The 20,506-nt window shown below is 32.1% G+C and overlaps 1 protein-coding gene across 9 annotated transcripts in view; it reads left to right on the top strand.

Annotated features, from left to right (window-relative positions):
- Nucleotides 1-20,054, top strand: part of LOC113512138 (brain tumor protein) — a 588,229-nt gene extending 568,175 nt beyond the window's left edge. For all 9 annotated transcript variants that reach the window (XM_031909206.2, XM_052893752.1, XM_052893753.1 and 6 more), the window contains one exon: nt 7,206-20,054. In XM_031909206.2, coding sequence (XP_031765066.1) covers nt 7,225-9,762 — 2,538 coding nt within the window. In that variant the 5' untranslated portion in view covers nt 7,206-7,224 and the 3' untranslated portion in view covers nt 9,763-20,054. The remainder of the gene's footprint in view (nt 1-7,205) is intronic.
- Nucleotides 20,055-20,506: the final 452 nt, after the last annotated feature.

The raw sequence follows: 20,506 nt of genomic DNA, 5'->3' as shown, positions 1-20,506 counted from the left end.
CCAATAAGAAGTGATAATTATGTACAATTCTTAAGTATAAATTTCTTAAAGAAACAAATTTGTACTTTTTCTTTTTTCTTTTTTTGTATAATAGTGAATCACAGTATATTATGATTGATTAAAAATTCAACCTCCAAGCAATCTAAAATAGTTAATTCTTTGTTTTTTTGACAGTTCAGGATTATATCTTTTTAACAATTATAAAAATCTAAATTGAAATAAATTTATAACTTCAAAAAATCATTTACAATAGACATGAACTGTATGGGTCCTTTGCCTTTCCCTTTGGGTAAACGGAACTGAAAAAAAAAACAATAGATGAGTGTCCAAATCAAATTTCAGAAACATACGCAGTAATCTAATGGCCTGCGCAGAAGAGAGACATTTTGTCCGGGAACAACGAAAGACAATCCTCGGCGTACATTTAGTCCGTTCATATAAATCGCCTAAATTTGGACAAAATCGTAATGTGCAAGTGTGTGTGTATTCATACAAGAAAAAAAGTATTAAGGACAAAAAGTCCATCATCTAAGCAGGCGTTTAAATCATGAATCTATCTTAAACCACTACCTTTATAAAACCTATATCACCACATTTATTGTCCCTAATCTCCGAACCCTATCAATCTAATTTGATTACATTTTGTAAATATTTGTTTGTTTAACTTGAGAAATTGAGTAGTTTTTATCCTGATAAGGAAAAATGACGCAGGTAGAGATCAGGCAGTTGATTTTATCATCAATCAATTTAAACCTCTGCTAAATTCAATTTGAAGTTAATACACCCATCTGAGTCGTTTGTTTACACTTCAAACTTGGATAGCTTATGGGAACAATAACAGACATTCTACCCATTCGGAGTTATTAATTTCATTCCTCAATCTGCGATTTATATAAGATTTATTTGAAATTGTTATGTTGCAATTCAAAATCGTTTACTTATAATTGTTTTCATTGAAAGTTACAACTGATATTTTGTTTTTTGTTCAAATGATATTTAAACTTACAAAGTCCAAAAATCTGACAGATTACAAGACAAATGTCCGTAGAGATGAGCAACACCATAAATATCAGAGGATATTTTATAACATCCCCTCATACGTTGCCGTTCCTGGGGACTAAGGTATAATGCCTTCGCACCCTCTAATTTCACTGCCATAACCCACCCTTCAAACTGAAAACTGTTGTGCTTGCCTTACAAACACAACTGCTGCGACGAAAACATGAGTAGAACAAAGTTACCTATACTTTTATAATCTCTTACTGGATATTATGCTAATTTGTAAAACATCGTAAGCTTAATTCAATCTTCTTACCTTTGTTATTAAAATGTCGCGCTTAATATTTTTTTTAATTATTAAACTTAGAATGCCACTGAATTGACGGTCCATCTGGTTGAAAGTAACAGTTGTCTTTAGACATGGATAGCATTATAAGTGACACTAAAACACACTGTGACGCCCATGATACCTCTCACGCATTGCCATTTCTGAGAACTAATGTGAAATGCCTCTGTATTTTATAATTTTACTATCTTACTATATTACATTTTGTCTTGACAGTAATAATAATTGAACCATAGATATTATTTTACAAACCATATGGAATTTAAATCAAAGAAAATTCGACTTTGTTTCTTAAGGAATATTGTTCAATTTCATCAATATTATCACTGAGTATCGACTTGTCATACCCTTTTCGTCACCCCCTATATTTAATAGCTTTACTATTGATCGGTGGTGTGCTTAACAATGTGTTAATCATACAGGGTACAGTCATAGTAATTACCATGGTGGAACTCATAACTATTCATAACAGAATATACGATACATGCTTTTGATACAATTATCAATGGCTCGTCATGTCACAATTTTAATAATATATATATACAAATTAACTTCAGGACTATGTGCGTATAAACCGTATCTTAAGCCTGATTTACATTCCTATGCACTAGCTTCAAATGCTTTCATCATCATTTTTTTTTTAATAATATTTCTTAACTTAGAATTGTCAACATTAGTTATAACAGTATTTTACAAATTTTAATACATTACAATATTTTTACACTTTTTACTGCATGAATTAACAAAACACCACATCCATAAAAATGCACAAAGATATCATTAACCACACTTAAATACCTAAATAATAATAAATTTGATAAGGTGTACTTATAAAATATAAGTATATATAATTTGATGAGCCACTGCATAACACCCTATTTAGTACCTTATATAATATGTTTTATGCGTAGAATTCTACTAAATCACTTGTATGCAAGTGCTTTGGCAATGTAAACCGGGCATTAGTAAGGTATTCTGTTGGATTATAAATTGTAACAAGTATATGCGTATTCGCCTTGTGTTCCCCGTAAAATATGTAAATGTGCAACAGTGTGTATATATGTAGATGAGATGCGAGAAGGTCTTGTATGGAAATAAATAGAAGCTGGTCTACTCATTCGTGCTTTTTACATGATTTTTTAGTAGTAAAAACCAATCATTTACATGAGAATAAATAAATAGTTGTAATAAATATACTTCAAAATAAATAGTTAAAAACTTTAAATTACTTTAAAATAAACTCAATTCCACGTCAAAACCAAATAATTTCTTTCTCATATTCATACCAACACTATTATAATTTAATATTGTAAATTTGAAAGTGAGTTTATTTGTTTGTTACATCTTTGTACCTTAACTGCTTAACCAATCATCACGAAATTTGGTAAGCGCGTGCTATTTTCGATGGAAAAAGAAATAAGTTACTTTTTAATATAAAAACATAACAGTTATAAATGAAAACAAAAAGAAACCTCACTCTTAATAACTTTCTCAACAAGCGAACAATCGTTTTGTATTCACATTTCAAATGCTACAGTTAAAATCTTACCCTAACTTCTTCTGAAATTATTTTCTGAAAGTACTTTTAACTATGTAATAATATTGACTGTAACATGAGTACATAAACTCTAAGATGCTCGTTTAATTGTCCCATAATGTAACTCTCAGCACTAAATCGCTGACAGTCATGATATAGCGATTCATCGGTACGCTAATTATAGCTGTGTGTAACGTCTTCAAATCTAGTGATGTGCCGAATTGAGTTTTTGTTTTTGTATTTTAGTATATTATGGTTTTTATTAAAAAAAAAGAGAAACGTGTTTCGAGTCTGATAACTCGAAATATTCACGTACTTCATCTAATTCAATTTATTTCGGAAACTAATAATTAATTAATTATTTTCATTAAAATTTAATGATTTTTTATGATAATTAGAATGGAATTAGGCGTACCGCAAAACACGGTAACCGTCGCTTATAGATATGGACAGTACCATAAACGTCACAAAATACATTGGGATATTCATGATACCTCTCATGCGTTGCTATTCCCGAGGAGTATCGAGAATGCCTATTTATGATTTAATCGATTATTTTCCTTTAACAATTAATAAAAAAAGAAATGACATGTTGAAGATATTCGAGTATTCGAGTCGGCTTACCTCGTCACATCACTACTCAAATCTCCGTTACGAGAGATATTGCTGGTTCAGATGTATAACTGATTGCTTATTACTCATGATGAATCTATACGCTGGTAAATTTAGATGTCGCAACGAGTAGGTTTGTAGTACCTATTACTTTAGTGCTTAGCAACCTCTTTATCAAGATGAAAGAAACTACTTCGACTAAGTCTCTGATGAGAGATATTTATAGTTACATACAGTTAGTGTGAAAAATAAGTACTCGTAATCATTTAAAAGATGTGTTTGTTTGCAATACTATTATGATTTAAATGAAATTTGAAATTAAGTAGGTAATATCCCAACTTGGGCACAGGATATCTTACGTACTGAATCACGCGGGCAAAGCCTGTATGCAGCTTATATAATATAAGAGTGACATACGCTTATTGTACACATACAAATGTAAACTTGTGAAACGACAAAACAACGAAAGCAAACCCTCGAGGACAAAACGCAAAGTCCGTAAGAAAGTTGGTGACACAATATAATTAACAATGGAGTTTTCTTATCTTCCCTCAACTTATCCAACAATGTCTTGACGTTCTTTTGGATTTTGCGGATAAATAATTGTATCTACTAGTTATCAGTTTGAGATAAGATACAATATAATAAATAATATTATTGTGACAGGATATCATAACCGAGCGGCTGTTACATAATCAACTGTAATATCTAATAAAAGTACCGTTATGTATTTGCCTGTCAGCGCTCTCTGATATTACGCAAGCTGTCAGGAAAATATTCAAGGATTCCATTATGAAATGTATATTGTTAAAGGGAGATTTTTTAACAGCTTACGTATTGTACATGCTCACGAATGTAACTTTATATTCCACTTACTTTTTGCCCAGTAGTTTGTACGCTTGAAATACAAAAGTAGAAAAATTAATAAAAGAGATTAAAATGGTGTATCAAGATGAAACATACACCAAAATTTAAGTTAGACTAGTTAGGTTAGGAAATCAGTTATTCATTGGAACATATTGAATCAATTAATCCATTTTTATTTTATTGGATATTAGCAAACTGTGTCTTGTAACCCGATCAGTTATTAGTTAATATAACTCAATTGCTTACAATTATATATTGAAAATCTTTGAAAATGACAGTTATTATTTCGACAGTTTCACTTACAAACGATATAACGCAATTTGTAAATAAAGCTGTCAAATGGTACTTCGATAATCCCAAAGCTATCAGATTCAATCTCTTGCAATGTGTCGAGAAATGTTTGCGATTAAACTTCATGGAACCATCGCCTATAAACGTCACCATTAGAACAATGCCATGTATATTATAAAATACATTCTCCTACCCATGCTACCCTATACCTAATATTTTAGTCCCTAGGAATACCTGAGGACTATAGCATTGTCCTGTAATTTTTCTGCCCATATACCTTTGAAAAGAAAACCTTGCAAGCTGCTTCACGGCAGAAACTCAGACAGGGTAAAGTCACCCATGCAAACGACTTTTGTACAAAATCTCCTAAATCATACATCACCTAGTCATACATGTGCTAAATTACTACTCTGTGAACGTTGAGATTTAGCAGTCCATACTCCATAAAATGAGCTGCGACACTGTAAATCTATGTAATTTACGGTTTGTCTAGAGCACACAATTTCCGTACGCTATCTTCATTAGTTACCCGGCCTGCAATGTGGTAATTTCGGATGCACCATCGCATAGCCAATGCAATCGAGCCAACACTGTCACAGGGGACTAAACCCAGCTCTGTAATGTATTGCCAACGTTTGCATCGATCACGTAAATTCCTCCAACAGGTCAACGTATAGGGAATTAAATAGATAGGCTTTTCGTTATACATTACGATGCATACACTGATTACTAAATGTGTCTATTATATCTACAGTATTATCTAATTAATAATATAGATGTAAGTGATATTAATTTACTTTTAAAAAACTTCTAAATTAACAAAGATGTTCTCTATTCATTTGTTTATATATTTATTTTCACGGTTACTGTTGTTACTGTCCACCGCTGAACTATGGGTCTAACCCATAAGAGAGGTTTTGCCAGTATGTTGTCATGCTTGACAGGCGGGTTGGTAATTGCATTTAGGCTTTGATACTGCTGCTCATCTCTTGACCATTAAGTAGGCTTGGTCGTCCCTTACGGCACCCACTGGTAGAAACGGGTGTGGCCTATTCTATGCCTTTTTACCAATATTATATGTCGCCAATTTTGAGCTGATTTTGACAATTATTTAATCCTATATTAATATTGTGACAACAGAAGCTAATGCTTACTATAAATTACAAATTGCGAAGCAAAATCTGCTCATAGATAAAAAAATATGCATTTTCAATTTAAATATTTGTCACGACTGAAGTCGCTATTTTTGAAAACTATAATCAAATATATTTGTTAAGATTTAATTCACATTCACACTGTCTAGGCTAGACTTTTAAGATTCTAGTAAATTCATTTTAATGACAAGACAATAACGTGAAATGTAAAATGACATATCGCTTCTCAGCTTGATATTATAAACATTATCTTTAAATTAAATACATTAGTTGTTGATCTGAACAAGGGTCTGAAGGGAGCGGGTAATTATGGCATTGTCCTTCCAAAGTTTCAGCTAATACCATGCGTCCAATTATGTTGCTCTTCGTTTAGAATAATTTAAACTACCTATAACCGTAAAACAAGGGCATTCACCTCGCAAATATCTCCCCTTAACATTACTGAACTTGGGGGAGTCAAAATAAATTTTCGCCCTCGCCCTACGAATACGAAGTATCCCCTTACAATTCACCCCATGTTGCTATGGTGACGCTGCCTTTCCGAACTGCATTGGGATCGAATGTAAACATTCCTGTGATGCTGCCAGCGTGCAGTTTTCGACTAGCTCCTCCATTATTGATGTTTTCGCCATTCCACTCGGCTCCTTCCGGTGTTTTACTCCGATCGTCGTAAATTCACCGAAAATATTGAGTAAAGCTTGTCCATTTATCACGTTTATGGCACAGTACTCGTTTCTAAGGTCAAAGACTGTTCTAATATTAAAACATTATGTACAATAAATGTAAAATACCATTAATTTCTACTAAGTAGATACTTCTCAATATTTATTTATTGTTTTAAGAAATTATTTATTCTTTTTGTTAAGTAAGGATATAGTTTTTTTTTTTGAGGCAGAGGGAGGAAGGGTACTAATTCTACTAATGTTATAAATGTGAACGTTCGTAAAAAATTCTGTATGTTTATATGTTTAATGTTTGTTACCTCTATCATGATTTAACGACTAAATGAAGTTTTGGGGTGTGTGTGTAGATTATATAACTTTTATATATAAAGATATACTTTTATATAGGATATAAATATATATCCTATATAAAGCTTTTTGTCCGCTATTTCATACGCATTGATTTCAGAAGTACTTTTCTTATATACTGTAACAGAGGATAATTATAACAATCCAAAATAATACGAAATAATTTGTAACATTTCATGCCAAATCGATTACGTGACTACCCAACCGGTATGAAAGCAATACGCATGCATTATTATTCCTGGATTTTGCATTGTTGTTATATTTCGTTACATATTAACTATATGTATATCCTAATCCTTCACAAGTTACTATAAATAATAAGTAATTATTTATAAATGTAATTAATAGTTTGTCTTATTTTGTTTCAGGGATGCCGGTTTCCTGAAGATGGCCTCACGCACCCCGTCCCTTGAGTCGCTGCCCGGTGCCAACTCGATAGGTTCGCTGGAGCGTGGCTCCTTATCTCCTCTGACCCTCAGCGGCTCCTCGCCCCCAGCGAGTGACTCCGCCGTATGTGACCTTCGCGAGTACGACGGACTCGACACAACCTGTGCTATTTGCCGAGAAACCTTTGTTGACCCTAAAGTTTTGAATTGCTTTCACACCTTTTGCCGGGCTTGTTTAGAAAGAGAGCAAACACATCCGGATAAAGTAACTTGCGTTACTTGCCGTGTAGATAGCCCGCTACCATCAAGCGGTGTTGCTGGTCTGCTCACGAATCTGGTGATTGCAGCAGCAGTTGAACAAGAAGCCGACCTTCTACCATCTACCCGCCAGACTAACTCGCCATCAGCTCGCTGTACCGGCTGTAAATCCAAAGAGTCCGACGCAGTAGCACGTTGCGTCGACTGCGCTAACTTCCTCTGCCCCAATTGCGTCATGGCTCATCAATTTATGCATTGCTTTGAAGGCCACCGAGTGCTGGCATTCAACGATTTAAAAGACGATAAGGGTATGCTTGGATCTGCCCTAGCTGTAAGCGGAGATAAAACAGCTTTTTGTCCAAAACACAAGAATGATATCCTAAAATACTTCTGTCGAACATGTTGTGTACCAATATGCAAAGAATGTACATTAATTGAACATCCTGCTGGATTACATGACTATGAACACCTGTCCGATGCGGGACCTAAACAATTAGAACTTATGCAACAATCGGTAACAGAAGCTAAAACTCGTGCCACAGAAATCAGGCATGTAGTAAAAACTGTTGAACATGCCGCCGGAAAACTACAAGTACAATACCATAAAGCTCAAAATGAAATCAATGATACGTTCCAATTTTATCGATCTATGCTAGAAGAACGTAAACAAGAATTACTGAAGGAACTTGAAAGTGTATTTTCGACGAAACAAATCGCACTTACAGTTGTAGGACAAAAGGCTCAGGAAACAGTCGATAAAATTTACCAAACTTGCGACTTTGTAGAACGATTGACAAAATGCGCAAACATTGCTGATATACTAATGTTTAGAAAATTATTAGACACAAAACTACAGGCATTAATGAGTTCCAATCCAGAACAAAGCGTTCAAACTGCGTGCGAATTGGAATTCGTCTCAAATTATCAAGCGATACAGGTTGGAGTACGAAACACTTTTGGTTATGTGCGCTCAAGCTCAGAAGCAAATGTTGGTCCTACGAAGCAACCACCTATTGCTCGTCCCACAAATGGCTCTCTTTTGAATGGTGGATCTTCATCAAGCAGCAGTAGCGTTAATGGAAGTTCTGGTAGTTTAAATGGTGGAATTCATCTGCCAACTGGTCTTAATGGAGTACTTGATCGACCCTATACGAATGGCCTGCTCGGGCCTACCAGCCAATCAACATCTCCTTTTGAATCCAACATTATTTCTAAAAGATTTAATAGTGCGACCAGTCTAGGACCATTTTCAACAACAATTGGCGATATTAATTTAAACGGAATAAATCCGTATGAGAAATGGTCTAACGGTGGCTGCGAGCCATTATTCCCACCCACTACCACTGATCCATATTCCCTTTCATCGGCAGCTCACAATGACCCTATATTAGAGTTGACAAACAAGCTTATCTCGACTACTATTTTTCCTCCTAAATCACAAATTAAGAGACAAAAGATGATTTATCACTGCAAATTTGGAGAGTTCGGCGTAATGGAGGGTCAATTCACAGAACCTAGCGGTGTCGCAGTAAACGCTCAAAATGACATAATTGTAGCTGATACTAATAATCACCGTATACAAATATTTGACAAAGAAGGTCGTTTTAAATTCCAGTTTGGTGAATGCGGAAAACGCGATGGCCAACTCTTATATCCTAACAGAGTAGCCGTAGTGCGTACATCTGGTGACATAATTGTAACTGAGAGATCACCTACACACCAAATACAGATTTACAATCAATACGGCCAATTTGTACGTAAATTTGGTGCCAACATTCTCCAGCATCCTCGCGGTGTCACTGTTGATAATAAAGGACGTATTGTGGTCGTAGAATGCAAAGTGATGCGTGTAATAATTTTTGACCAAGTAGGCAACGTTCTTCAGAAATTTGGATGCTCTAAACATTTAGAATTTCCTAATGGCGTAGTAGTCAATGATAAACAGGAGATATTCATTAGTGACAACCGAGCACACTGCGTTAAAGTGTTCAATTACGAAGGCATATATTTGCGTCAAATCGGAGGCGAAGGAGTAACCAACTATCCAATTGGTGTGGGAATCAATGCCGCTGGCGAAATTTTAATTGCCGATAACCATAACAATTTCAATCTGACGATATTTACACAAGACGGACAACTAGTGTCAGCACTTGAAAGCAAAGTGAAACATGCCCAATGTTTCGACGTTGCGCTGATGGATGATGGGTCAGTCGTACTGGCGAGCAAAGATTACAGGTTGTATATCTATCGCTACGTCCAAGTACCACCTATAGGCATGTGAGCCTCACGCTCTGATCACAGGAGATCGGAATGACCGAACTATAAATCAAAAATGGGCACCCCGAAACGCAAGTAACTGTACTCGTAGTGACATAAACCATTAACGATTCTGGCCATAAGTGTCAATTTTTGAGTAGTTCAAGTGACTATTACAGTGAATAGAAAACGGAACTTGCAAAATTTTTATATGTGCAAGTGATAATGATCGTGGCTGTCTCGATGTGATCAAGTTGACTAACGACGGTAATCTATCTGCGTATTTTCAGGCAATGAGATCTCTGTATGCATTATGTCTAAATGAAACTGTAATGAGATTAGTTGATAGTATTGACATTGTTATTCGAGTACCTATTGAAGGATAGAGATTATTCCGTTGGATCGACCCAAACATTACGAACGGTGTTCTCGACCCTTATCATTTTTTAATCTATTGAATAATATTTTTTCATATCCCACATCGTTAAATTAGGGATGAATATTAAGGGCATTTGTATTATTTAGCCCATTTGTTGGACCAATATTTTAACTATTACTTAACAAATTGTTAGGCGTTAAGCGAGTGATTTTATCGTAATAAGAGAGCATCGAGCGGATTGTTGTTAGTTTTAAGAGAATTCTTCGGCACAATGGCACTTCCTGTTTTTAATTCGCACTTATTCTGTGTCGATTGAAATATGATTATGAAACTAAGTAAGAAGTTGTTACATTATTATTATTAGATAAGTGTTAAATTGATTGAGCTGATATGGACAATCTTTAGTTACTACCCCTTTTTAAAGTAGTTACAAAATTTTAGGGAAATGTGATGTTAGGGGTTTTATCAATGACAAAGTTGACTGCGGCGTTCCTTACGTTCTACAATAGATTTTTTTAGTCAATCTCACTAAAAAACTATTGTCGCAAAAATTAAATTACCATAAAATAACATCACATAGTGACGAATGATCAAAAATGTTTTATGTATCTCAGTTGACATGACATTCTACTTGATTCCGTTAGAGATTACAAGACTCATGTGGGGTTGAGTCATTAAAGCATTTTAGATTATATTAATCAAATGCAGGATAGACGAGATGGTTGTAGTTTTTCTTTTTTTTTTTTTATTATATTCGGTGTCAGTTATTATGTATTTTAACCGATATCATTACCGCCTAGTCACTGAGAGCCCACGGATCTTAGTTTCTTCACGTTGTTTTTAACGATTAGTAACATTTGGTTGATAATAATATTATTCGTTTTTATACAAATCTAGTATTTTGTAATGTATTTTTTTTTTAATGATGAACACGGTAGTAACTAGTAAAGAGCACTTTAGATAATGTCGTCTCGCTAGATTTTACAAACAATGATTTTATTGAGATTTTAGCTGATTTTAATGATTTTTACTACTTGCTGGAGTATTATAGCTCACACATTTAAAAGATAATTATACAATTTGTTATTCTGGTAAGATATTTTTATATGAAAACATTTTTATTTTTGTAGTGGTAGTTAACGGTGCATGTGTATATTTTAATCTTTTTTTTTTTTTCGTATTTTATGAATATTATGCTACAGTTTTTACTTCATTGCCGTGTGTTGTGTGCTAGCAGAATTATTTTAGTTCGGTTTTCATTATTAATTTTGGTTATTAGTAAATAATGATTTTTAGTATTTTTTCGCTGAATCTATGACAATAAAAAGATCTGATGCGGCCCCTCGTTCCAGGCTGCTGGTCACAGTCTTAATTTTTGATCTGCATTTGTATTAGGTTACGAGTTTTAATTTGGTGATATTCCTTTATCTTTTTTTAATATTGAAGACACGTCGACCAATGAATTAGCTTCACGCACCGTGACTTTAGCAATACCTGCGTTGCATGTGCCATACGATCATGTTGTGATTTAATAAGTGATATTTAGTTTTTGTAAATATGTACCATATTTCTGTTTTATTGAATATAATCATAAGGTCTACCTTATATGGTTTCATCTAATTAATTACTCATAAGTGCAAGCTGGACCACAAGATGCAATCCTGTTTAAGAGCCAATGAATTTATGAATTTAATACCATCTAGGGTACATTCATATAAATTGATTCTTGTATATGAACACTTGCACTATTACATTTTGAGAATGGAAGTTTCTTGATTGTTTCACCTCTGTAATTTGCGAGTCACCGTGTTTAGTGAATACAAAGTTGACGTGCCTTCGATTAAATAGTTAAATATAACTTAATCAAGATTTCCACTAGATTAGGTGTATTACAATTGCGTGTAATCTTAGAGTCCAAATTTCAGTGATTTGTCCACCAATGACTTTTTTATAGACTGTCTCTGTTCCTAATAAATTTAAACATTCCTAAGATCATACCGATGATTTTATTACACTTAATCTACTGGTTATTGAATTTAATTAAGAATAACATGTAATAGACAATCTTTTGCCCAAGACAAATCTGCTTTACCTCAGTTTATTCTGCCGAATTTATCATATTATTGTATGATATTTAGTTATTTTATCATATATATGTATATGTAATTATTAATTATGTCTATAAATTTATATGTACCTCTTTAAATGTTATTATTTTTTCTGATTCGTCTTAACAAACTGAGGTTACGCTGTATTGAATATACATTCTAATTAGAGATAAATTCTTCATGTTTTATTCTTAAAATGGCAACGATCACGTTTCTACGGTTACGTTACTATTTTATGTAATAAATCGTTTTGGTAACAATATACGCTTCTACTTAATTGATCATTAAACGTATTATATTTAAATTAAGTAGGTATAACATAGTGGTTCATTAAGATTTTAAAATTATGACAACTGCGTCATAGTGCCCCGAAGCTGTGTGCTCACTCATACTCTTAATTCTTTTTAAGTTAAGGCGAGATTCTCTATGGTGAAAATCCATCGATGAGGTTGTCACACATTTCATCACGTAAATGCACGCTCCATCACGTCATTTAAATCGTCGATGGATTTACATCGAGTCGGGTCACACGCTTAGTTATTTTTTATTTAATCTGAGGAAGGTAATTTTAGGTTCCATTTTAATGATTTAATATTTTTACAAGATATTTTTTCTGTTTTGCATAATATGTACCTAATCGAATGATTTTCATACATGAAAATATTTCATTCTTAAATTTGCATTTCTGAAGCTTAAGGACTGAGTAAAATTGAAACATGTTTTGTCTTTAAATATATTTTGTCGATGTTTGTTGTTATAATTATTATATTTTTTTAATTATTTGTATAAACAATTGTTCTTTAAATTAATGTACATCGTTTTGTTTTGAATTATTTTTGTTGTAATATTGCTTTTTTATAATAATACCAGTTCATTGCAGTTTTACTGTGTGTTTTATTTTGTTTTCTTTTTTTTTTTTTTGCCCGAGTAGTGCTTCAGTAGTTTTCCTGAAATTGGTCATATCTATTTTTTTTCTAATAAAAAAATTTGTATGACTAATTATTACATAAAAAAACCTTTACGGCGAATGTTTGTGCTAATGAATCCTTATTTATACACTTTCATATTATGTCATTTAATATATATTCTAACAGCAAAAACAATACTTAAGTAAAAAAAATATTTACAGCAATTACCATTGTATACATAAAAAAATGTATCTAATAATTTAACCTAAAAATTATATTATATTATTATGATATAACCTATATTTTAACATATATAATTAACATATATAATATTTATATATATAAGTTTTAGGTGCGTTATATTGTAAATCATTAAATAAATAAAAAAAACCGTTTATTAGTGAAGATAGTATTTATTAATTTACAGATTCTTTGGCACAAACATTGTATAGATATGGTCCCAAGTGTGTTTTTTGTGTGTGTGCATTTTCGATAAGAGTAACTTCGAAACAGTTGGTGTTGGGGAACAATGTTGGCATGAGAATCGTAAGTATTTATTGCTTTAGCATTAAGAGGATAATTTCTTTTGACATACTACTTCCAACAATCGATATCAGATTGAGTAAAATATAAATATGGTTTATTTTCATCAACTAAATATAGCGTCCAAAGGACTTGTCAGCATAGTTATTAAACTTAATATTAAGTGGATAAGATTTACCAAAGAAATACTTTAAGTTGCATTTATTATTTAATTAGTTTTTGTCCACTACTTCATACGAGTCGATTTTCATAACGTAACTGCTTCTAGATAGCATGTCAAGATAAAACATTCACCAGTTCATTTGAAATTTTACGTTAGACCCTCAGGAACATAACTGTCAAAACCAAATTCAATTTGATGCAATAGTTTTTGCATGATACCGGTACAAACATACAGACAGACAAAAATTCTAACAATTATTATTTTATTTTCTATTGCTCTTTTCAAGACGCCTAAATTTTTTCAAATATCTTCCATGCGCAAACATTATCAAACTACAATTTTATTATATGATTGTAAAGTTGTAAAATTTCTTGTGATGAGTGGCTACGGGACCAAATTTCTGTTAGCTAAAATTTTATAAATATTTACATTTTCACTTATCTTTAGTATCGATCAATTCGACATTGTATGAATACACTTACCATGAGTGTTAATAACAAAGACACAAGACGTCGTCGGCAGGTATTATAACATATAATTTTGAAATCTTAAACCAAAACTTCGTGCATACATTCAAACACGTTTATATTGAAATAGGACCTTTAGTAACATAACTGCCATCATGACTCTTGAATCGGAAAGTCGGACTTACTGAAATTGTCAATATTTCATTCGTGATTTTAACATTAAATTCGTATTTCATTCGGCCCTGTAAATTCATGGTAGTACACTTCCATCTTCAATTATCTGCCATCATGTCGCTAATGTACATTCAGCGAAGCATCAATGGCGTATTATTGACACTCATTTGTAAGTGAACTGAAATACAACATCATCATTTCGGTCATTCATGCAAGATGCAAATTAATCGAATATTAATGTCTGATAAAATCGACACTTAGAACTTATATGATGAAAATTAATATTATTCTATCAATTTGATTTCGATTGTATCTAAAAATGAAGTAGTAATTGTATTAAAAGAATTACTTTACAAAAGCTGAAATGATTTATCTTAATAAGATTATATGGCACATTGAATTACTAGACAGTAATCTTGCTTACTTTAAATGAGTTCTAAACTAGTAACTATTGTGGTTCCAAGTCTATATATTGTATGTACATTTAGTCATTTTGAAGTTAAAACAGTTATACAAATTTTAATTGAATTTGTTTTAATACTGTAAATTTAAGTCACAAAGGCATTTCAATTTTGTTTACAGATATATATTAATTTCTCTAAAAATTTTATTTATCAACCCCGAGTAATTATCTAAATAATATGCCATTAATAATCATATATATATATATATATATATATATATATATATATATATATATATAATCAAATAACAAACGAAAACTCCATTAAGACATCATAAAAAATCAATCGGCTCTTCTAAAGTAATCTGAACAGCAAAAAGTAAAAAATCAATACAAAGAGTTAATACAATGTAAAATGTACTTTAGGGTAATATTTTATTAGCTAAATCTTGTGACGTGCAGCTTCTCAGTGAATTAGGTGGTAACTTCAGTTTTTTTATTTCAATAAAACTACATTAAATATAAATACATATTCTTATGAATGTAGGCTATAAATCTTCGTATTAAGGAACTATTTGTACTTTCTAACGTAAGTAATCTTATATCCCAAATAAGCTTTACTTTTCTACGAAAAAGTAGCAATTAATACCCATTTAAGGATTCTTTGGATACAGTTCCCTTCTCTCCAGCAGCAGCACTGCTTTAAGATATTAAAAACGAATTGCTAACCAAAAAAACCACTATTTCCAAGTCAATTACTATAGGGAACATTTTACTACTTACTCTAGCACCTACTAGTGACGTAAGCAAAAACTAGGCTTACAAAAATTGTTTATAATTTTATACTCAGCAACTTTCTTAAGATACTTAATTAAGATTCCCAACACACCTGTAACATTATTTCGATTTTGTAATCTCCATAATAATTATCACCAATGAATATTTACGTGAATCAGTACTAATAAATCATATATCAAATAATAACCTATACAGAATTCTCTTCCACTGCTGCTGTCCTATCCGCGAGATTTGTATTAACGTTCAGCATTTTCTCTTTATCCTAACGTCTTAAATATTAATGTAAGACTTGTAGTCTGAACTGATCATTGATGAAATTTCAAGCTTTTGCCTAATCCCGTCATGCCCGAATAAACAGTTTTACAAGATTCGTTTCGATTCAATAATAATCAGGAAGTGTGTAGGAAAATAATGTAAATAATTTAGAATAAAGATGTTGGTAGTATTATTATCTAGAAATAAGGAATGCCGGGATTGGAACAAGTTGGAAACGATGGAATAACAGAGTGATGAATGTAGTGTGAAAGAGTGTGTATTTTTATAATGAAATTATGAGTCAACGATAGGTAACTATTTGTAAGATGTTATTTAGAATTGAGGCTACGTTGTTAGAAAGAGATTGCGTACATTTAAACATGGCTAGGAATTGTTGTTTAAGCAAAATTTGAACGGAGCGATATCCGAATTCGTCAGGATTAGATTTAAATTATAAGGGTTTACAGTAACCATATCGATAGCTGTATGTCTACTTTTAACATTGTTTGAAATCAGTAATTTTGTGACAGTTAATAAATTCACCTGTTAATGTATTCATCAAGGTAGTAAATATTGTATCAATGTTAGCTTGTCAGATTGTATGTGGTTAACGGTTTGGTCACTTATTATTACGTAGTAGAGCGTCGTTGAATTTTATAGATCTTACGTTAACGATACGTTGAGTCGTGCGGAGTTTGTAAATATAATTGTCGCTTAGTTCTATATTCGTTTCATTGTCACCATTTACAATATTTGCGATGGCAAACTCACGTACGCATACATTTGCTCAGGAATTGTATTAATTTTCACATTCTATTATCATATTTTGATAATCATTATCTTTTTTATCATCGCTTTTATGAAATTATTATAAGCGGCGATGTTGTATCATTGTTGAATTTGATTCGCTAATTGAGTAAACTAGTGAATTGCACAGAACGTTGGTATTTCACTTAATTTTTGATGTATTTTTTCATGAAAAAAAAATGTATTCAATGATTTTTACTGTAACAATATATATATAACATTGGTTTTAAAATTTAATGAGTACTTATGTTACTCGTTGACATCGTTATAGACAGAACTATTGATCAGTAATCGTACTTCCTATCAGTTCATCGAAGCAACACTTTCTTATGAGAGATCTCAGTAGTTCCTGTCTATATACGAATTCTCGAAAATTGTGATTATTGTATGTTTAGGAGAAAGTAACAAAGCACATATGAGCACAAACCATCCATCCTCAGAGAATACTACGCTGATGTTTAAATTTAACTCACGTTTGAATTTATGATACATTTTATTGTAAAAAAAATATTTTACTATCGCTTATGTTAGTTAAACGTTTGCAAATAATAGTATTTATTTTCACAATGATGATACTCTTTTGGAAGGATATGTTTTGGAGTTTTTAAGGTGTTTTATATGATATGGATTTTACAAAAATATTGATTGTAGGCGTAATACCTTCTTGCTATATTCTATGCGTTTCTTTTTCACTTCGGTAGGTACCTTAGTAATTGATGTTGCTGTCAGCATTTAATTAATATTGGCTTAGTGACAAATGTAATTTCTATTTTCGTGAGAATATTAAGGCGCTCCGATTCCATCTCTACGATGTATAAAAGAGACTGTAAAGGAGATGTAACAACTAATTCTAATCTCACGTCTTTAATTTCATAAAGTGTGTTAGGTAATTTATTATAATTCTAAGGTGTGTGATTTTTAATTTTAATAACATTATTTTTACACAAGGAAAGATTCCAAATGAAACTGTATAGAACGATGATGATGGTAGCTAATGACATATCATGTAAGGTTTATTATTAAAGAGGTGATGGAGTTGATTTGACGGGAACGGTTAGTGACGTATACACGATGAAACGGACGTGTAATTTGTTTGATCTATCCGACAATACTAATACAGTTTTCAAATATTCTGATGTTAAACTAATAAAATATTTAATAGTAAATTTGTTTCATGCATTGAAACTGAACATATCGTCCACTTAGTGGAAGCATTTGAAAGTAGACAAAATTAATAGACCAAAATTCAAATATTCATGTTGTTTAGAATATGTATGGTGTTTACGTTGTTCGACGGTGGAATGTGAAGAGATAATTTGGAATCTTTCTAAATGAAGCTAGTCGCCAAAGAAATTGCTTTTAGATAATTAAATGTTATCGTAATATGTGTATGCACGTAAGTTTAACCTAAATTAGTTATATGATGCTTAAATTTGTCCACACATAAATCGATTTTACACATTTAATGCCATCCTGCCAGATATAAAGAACACAATGCTTATGATGAACTAAATTTAAATTATATCCTACTTAGCATACGGAGTAGTATGTATTTTTAGATATCGCATTGTCTATGTTAGTCTAGTGGTTAAGACACACCTTGAGCTTTGAACAGTGTGAATCTGTCACCAATATTTTTTACATACGAATGTAGTAATGATGTTAATTATAAATCAATTTCAAGCCGTGCTTTCCTTGATAGTAGTATAATCATCGTAGGTTAAGAGATCATTTGAGATGTTCCATTTGGCACAGATATCGAGTGATTCATGTGCACAGCATTATGATTTTGTACTTTAACAAACAAGTGTGCTTCTTACTTGCAATTTGACTTATCAGGGAATGAACACTTTTTACACAGTAAGCACTTGCATGAACATTAAGTAAGGCCCGTATAGAATGTAATGACACCGCTAAAACATAAATTTAAAATTCAGTAATCTAACTATATAATCTACTGAAACACCATTTTGCGCCGTGGCCTTAAATTTGAAGGAATGTGTTAATCCTTTTATAAAAAATTAAAAAAAATCATTTGAATTTTGTACAAACTTTAAGGAATCCCTTGAGTGTTTCATAATTTCAATATGATGCATTGTCATACTGTTTTAGACGTAAGTGCTAATGAATATCTCTCTTGTATTGTAACCCTTAACTAGGTTAGATGTTGCAGTAGTATTCTGTGTAGTTATCGCTTTAAACTACGTCCTAAAATAATGGTAATTGTTGATTTCAATTCGTGCATATCCCCATTTTAACACGTTTGATAATTGTTACCTACTCATTAGTTACTTTGAGACTGTTCAAAATGTACTCTATCGAGTTTTTCTCTAAGGGAAAGGGCTGTTTTAGCAGATATTTTTGATACTTTGAGGATAATCGAAGGGAAACGATCATGATGTGTAGTTAAGGAATTAAGTGTATGTATTGGGTGCCTCACAAAAAGATTTCCTCCGATGCGTGGAGTTCCTGATTTTGTGAGGTCAACTCTGAGGTATGGGGCCAGTGAAGGCCCAACAGTCATCTATTTGATGACCTGTTACTTCCCATCTCTACTATATAAGCGTGGATAATACAATTAATGTTACTGTAACGAAAAAAAAAACAATGTTGTTCTTATATGAGATGCGATGGTTTTCGCTGATAACTTGTTGTTTTTCATATATTCATAATATTTCCTTTATTTTTTGTACTCTTTAGTATTAAGATTAATATTAAAATGAAAAAAAAAATACTATTCAATGTTGATTACTCTAAAACCAATAATAATCTATGCGATAAGGATGGTGTAAACTAGTTTCCCCGAGAGCCTTACTAGTCGAGAAGCCTTTTCCTTAGACAGTTAAAAAGTTCCCTTTTCCCATTTATTGTAATATACAATCATGTGGTTATTGAAGACGAAAATACGAGGAAAGAAAAACATAACAACAACAATTATGCGAACTGTCCCAATTAGATATAATTGCCTCATCTTCTGGCCAATGATTTTGTCAAAGTAGCGTTAAATCTAAATGCCATAAAGTACATTTAATTATCACGGACAATGCAATTATATCTAAATGAAACAATTTGAAAATCATTACTGTTATATCGTCTGCTAATCTAATGTTCTATACCTTTTTCTGTCTCCCTAAAATAGTTCGTACTTCCATTAACTAAATCACCATTGAAACCACACCGCAAATTCCGATGTTAGTTCTGGCCTAGTGATGATTTAAGATATTAAATAAGGGTTCATCATTTCTTAGTTAGATGGTATGACTCAATTTTAAGACTGATCACAGTAAAAGAAAAAAAAGCAAAAAAAAAAAAGAAATTCTGGATATTGTTTTTCAGTTTAGGTAGACACTCATTTATTTGTTTTTGTAACGTCAGTGTCAAATTGGATGGGTGGAGATAGAAAAATATGATAGCCAAATCTGAAGTCGTGTGGTCCAAATTGTCACTGATGTTAACATAGATGTCTTCTGTCGATCCTTTTCTATCTGTCTTCTATCTTTAAAGACGATGATAAAAATTCGATAAAAGGCCGAATAAAATGATATGGTAATGTTGACTAAAATAACGTTAACATTACTGTTGAAGATAACGGTAAAAACCTTAAAAGTGAAAATACTATTTGTTGCCAAAGTGTTGTTAGGGATAAACATGTAGTTATAAAAATCGGTTGTCTCATGCATAATTAAGTTGTTCTTGGGTGGTTTGAAATTAAGGAGAGAAGTTGAAAAATATTTCCGATGATATATTTTTTCATAATGATCTTG

The sequence above is a fragment of the Galleria mellonella genome, unplaced genomic scaffold (assembly GCF_026898425.1).
Source record: "Galleria mellonella isolate WM207_F2 unplaced genomic scaffold, CSIRO_AGI_GalMel_v1 utg184, whole genome shotgun sequence".
Lineage (NCBI taxonomy): Eukaryota > Metazoa > Arthropoda > Insecta > Lepidoptera > Pyralidae > Galleria > Galleria mellonella.
Note: the sequence above shows the minus strand (reverse complement) of the source record. Positions and strands in the feature narration are given on the sequence as shown.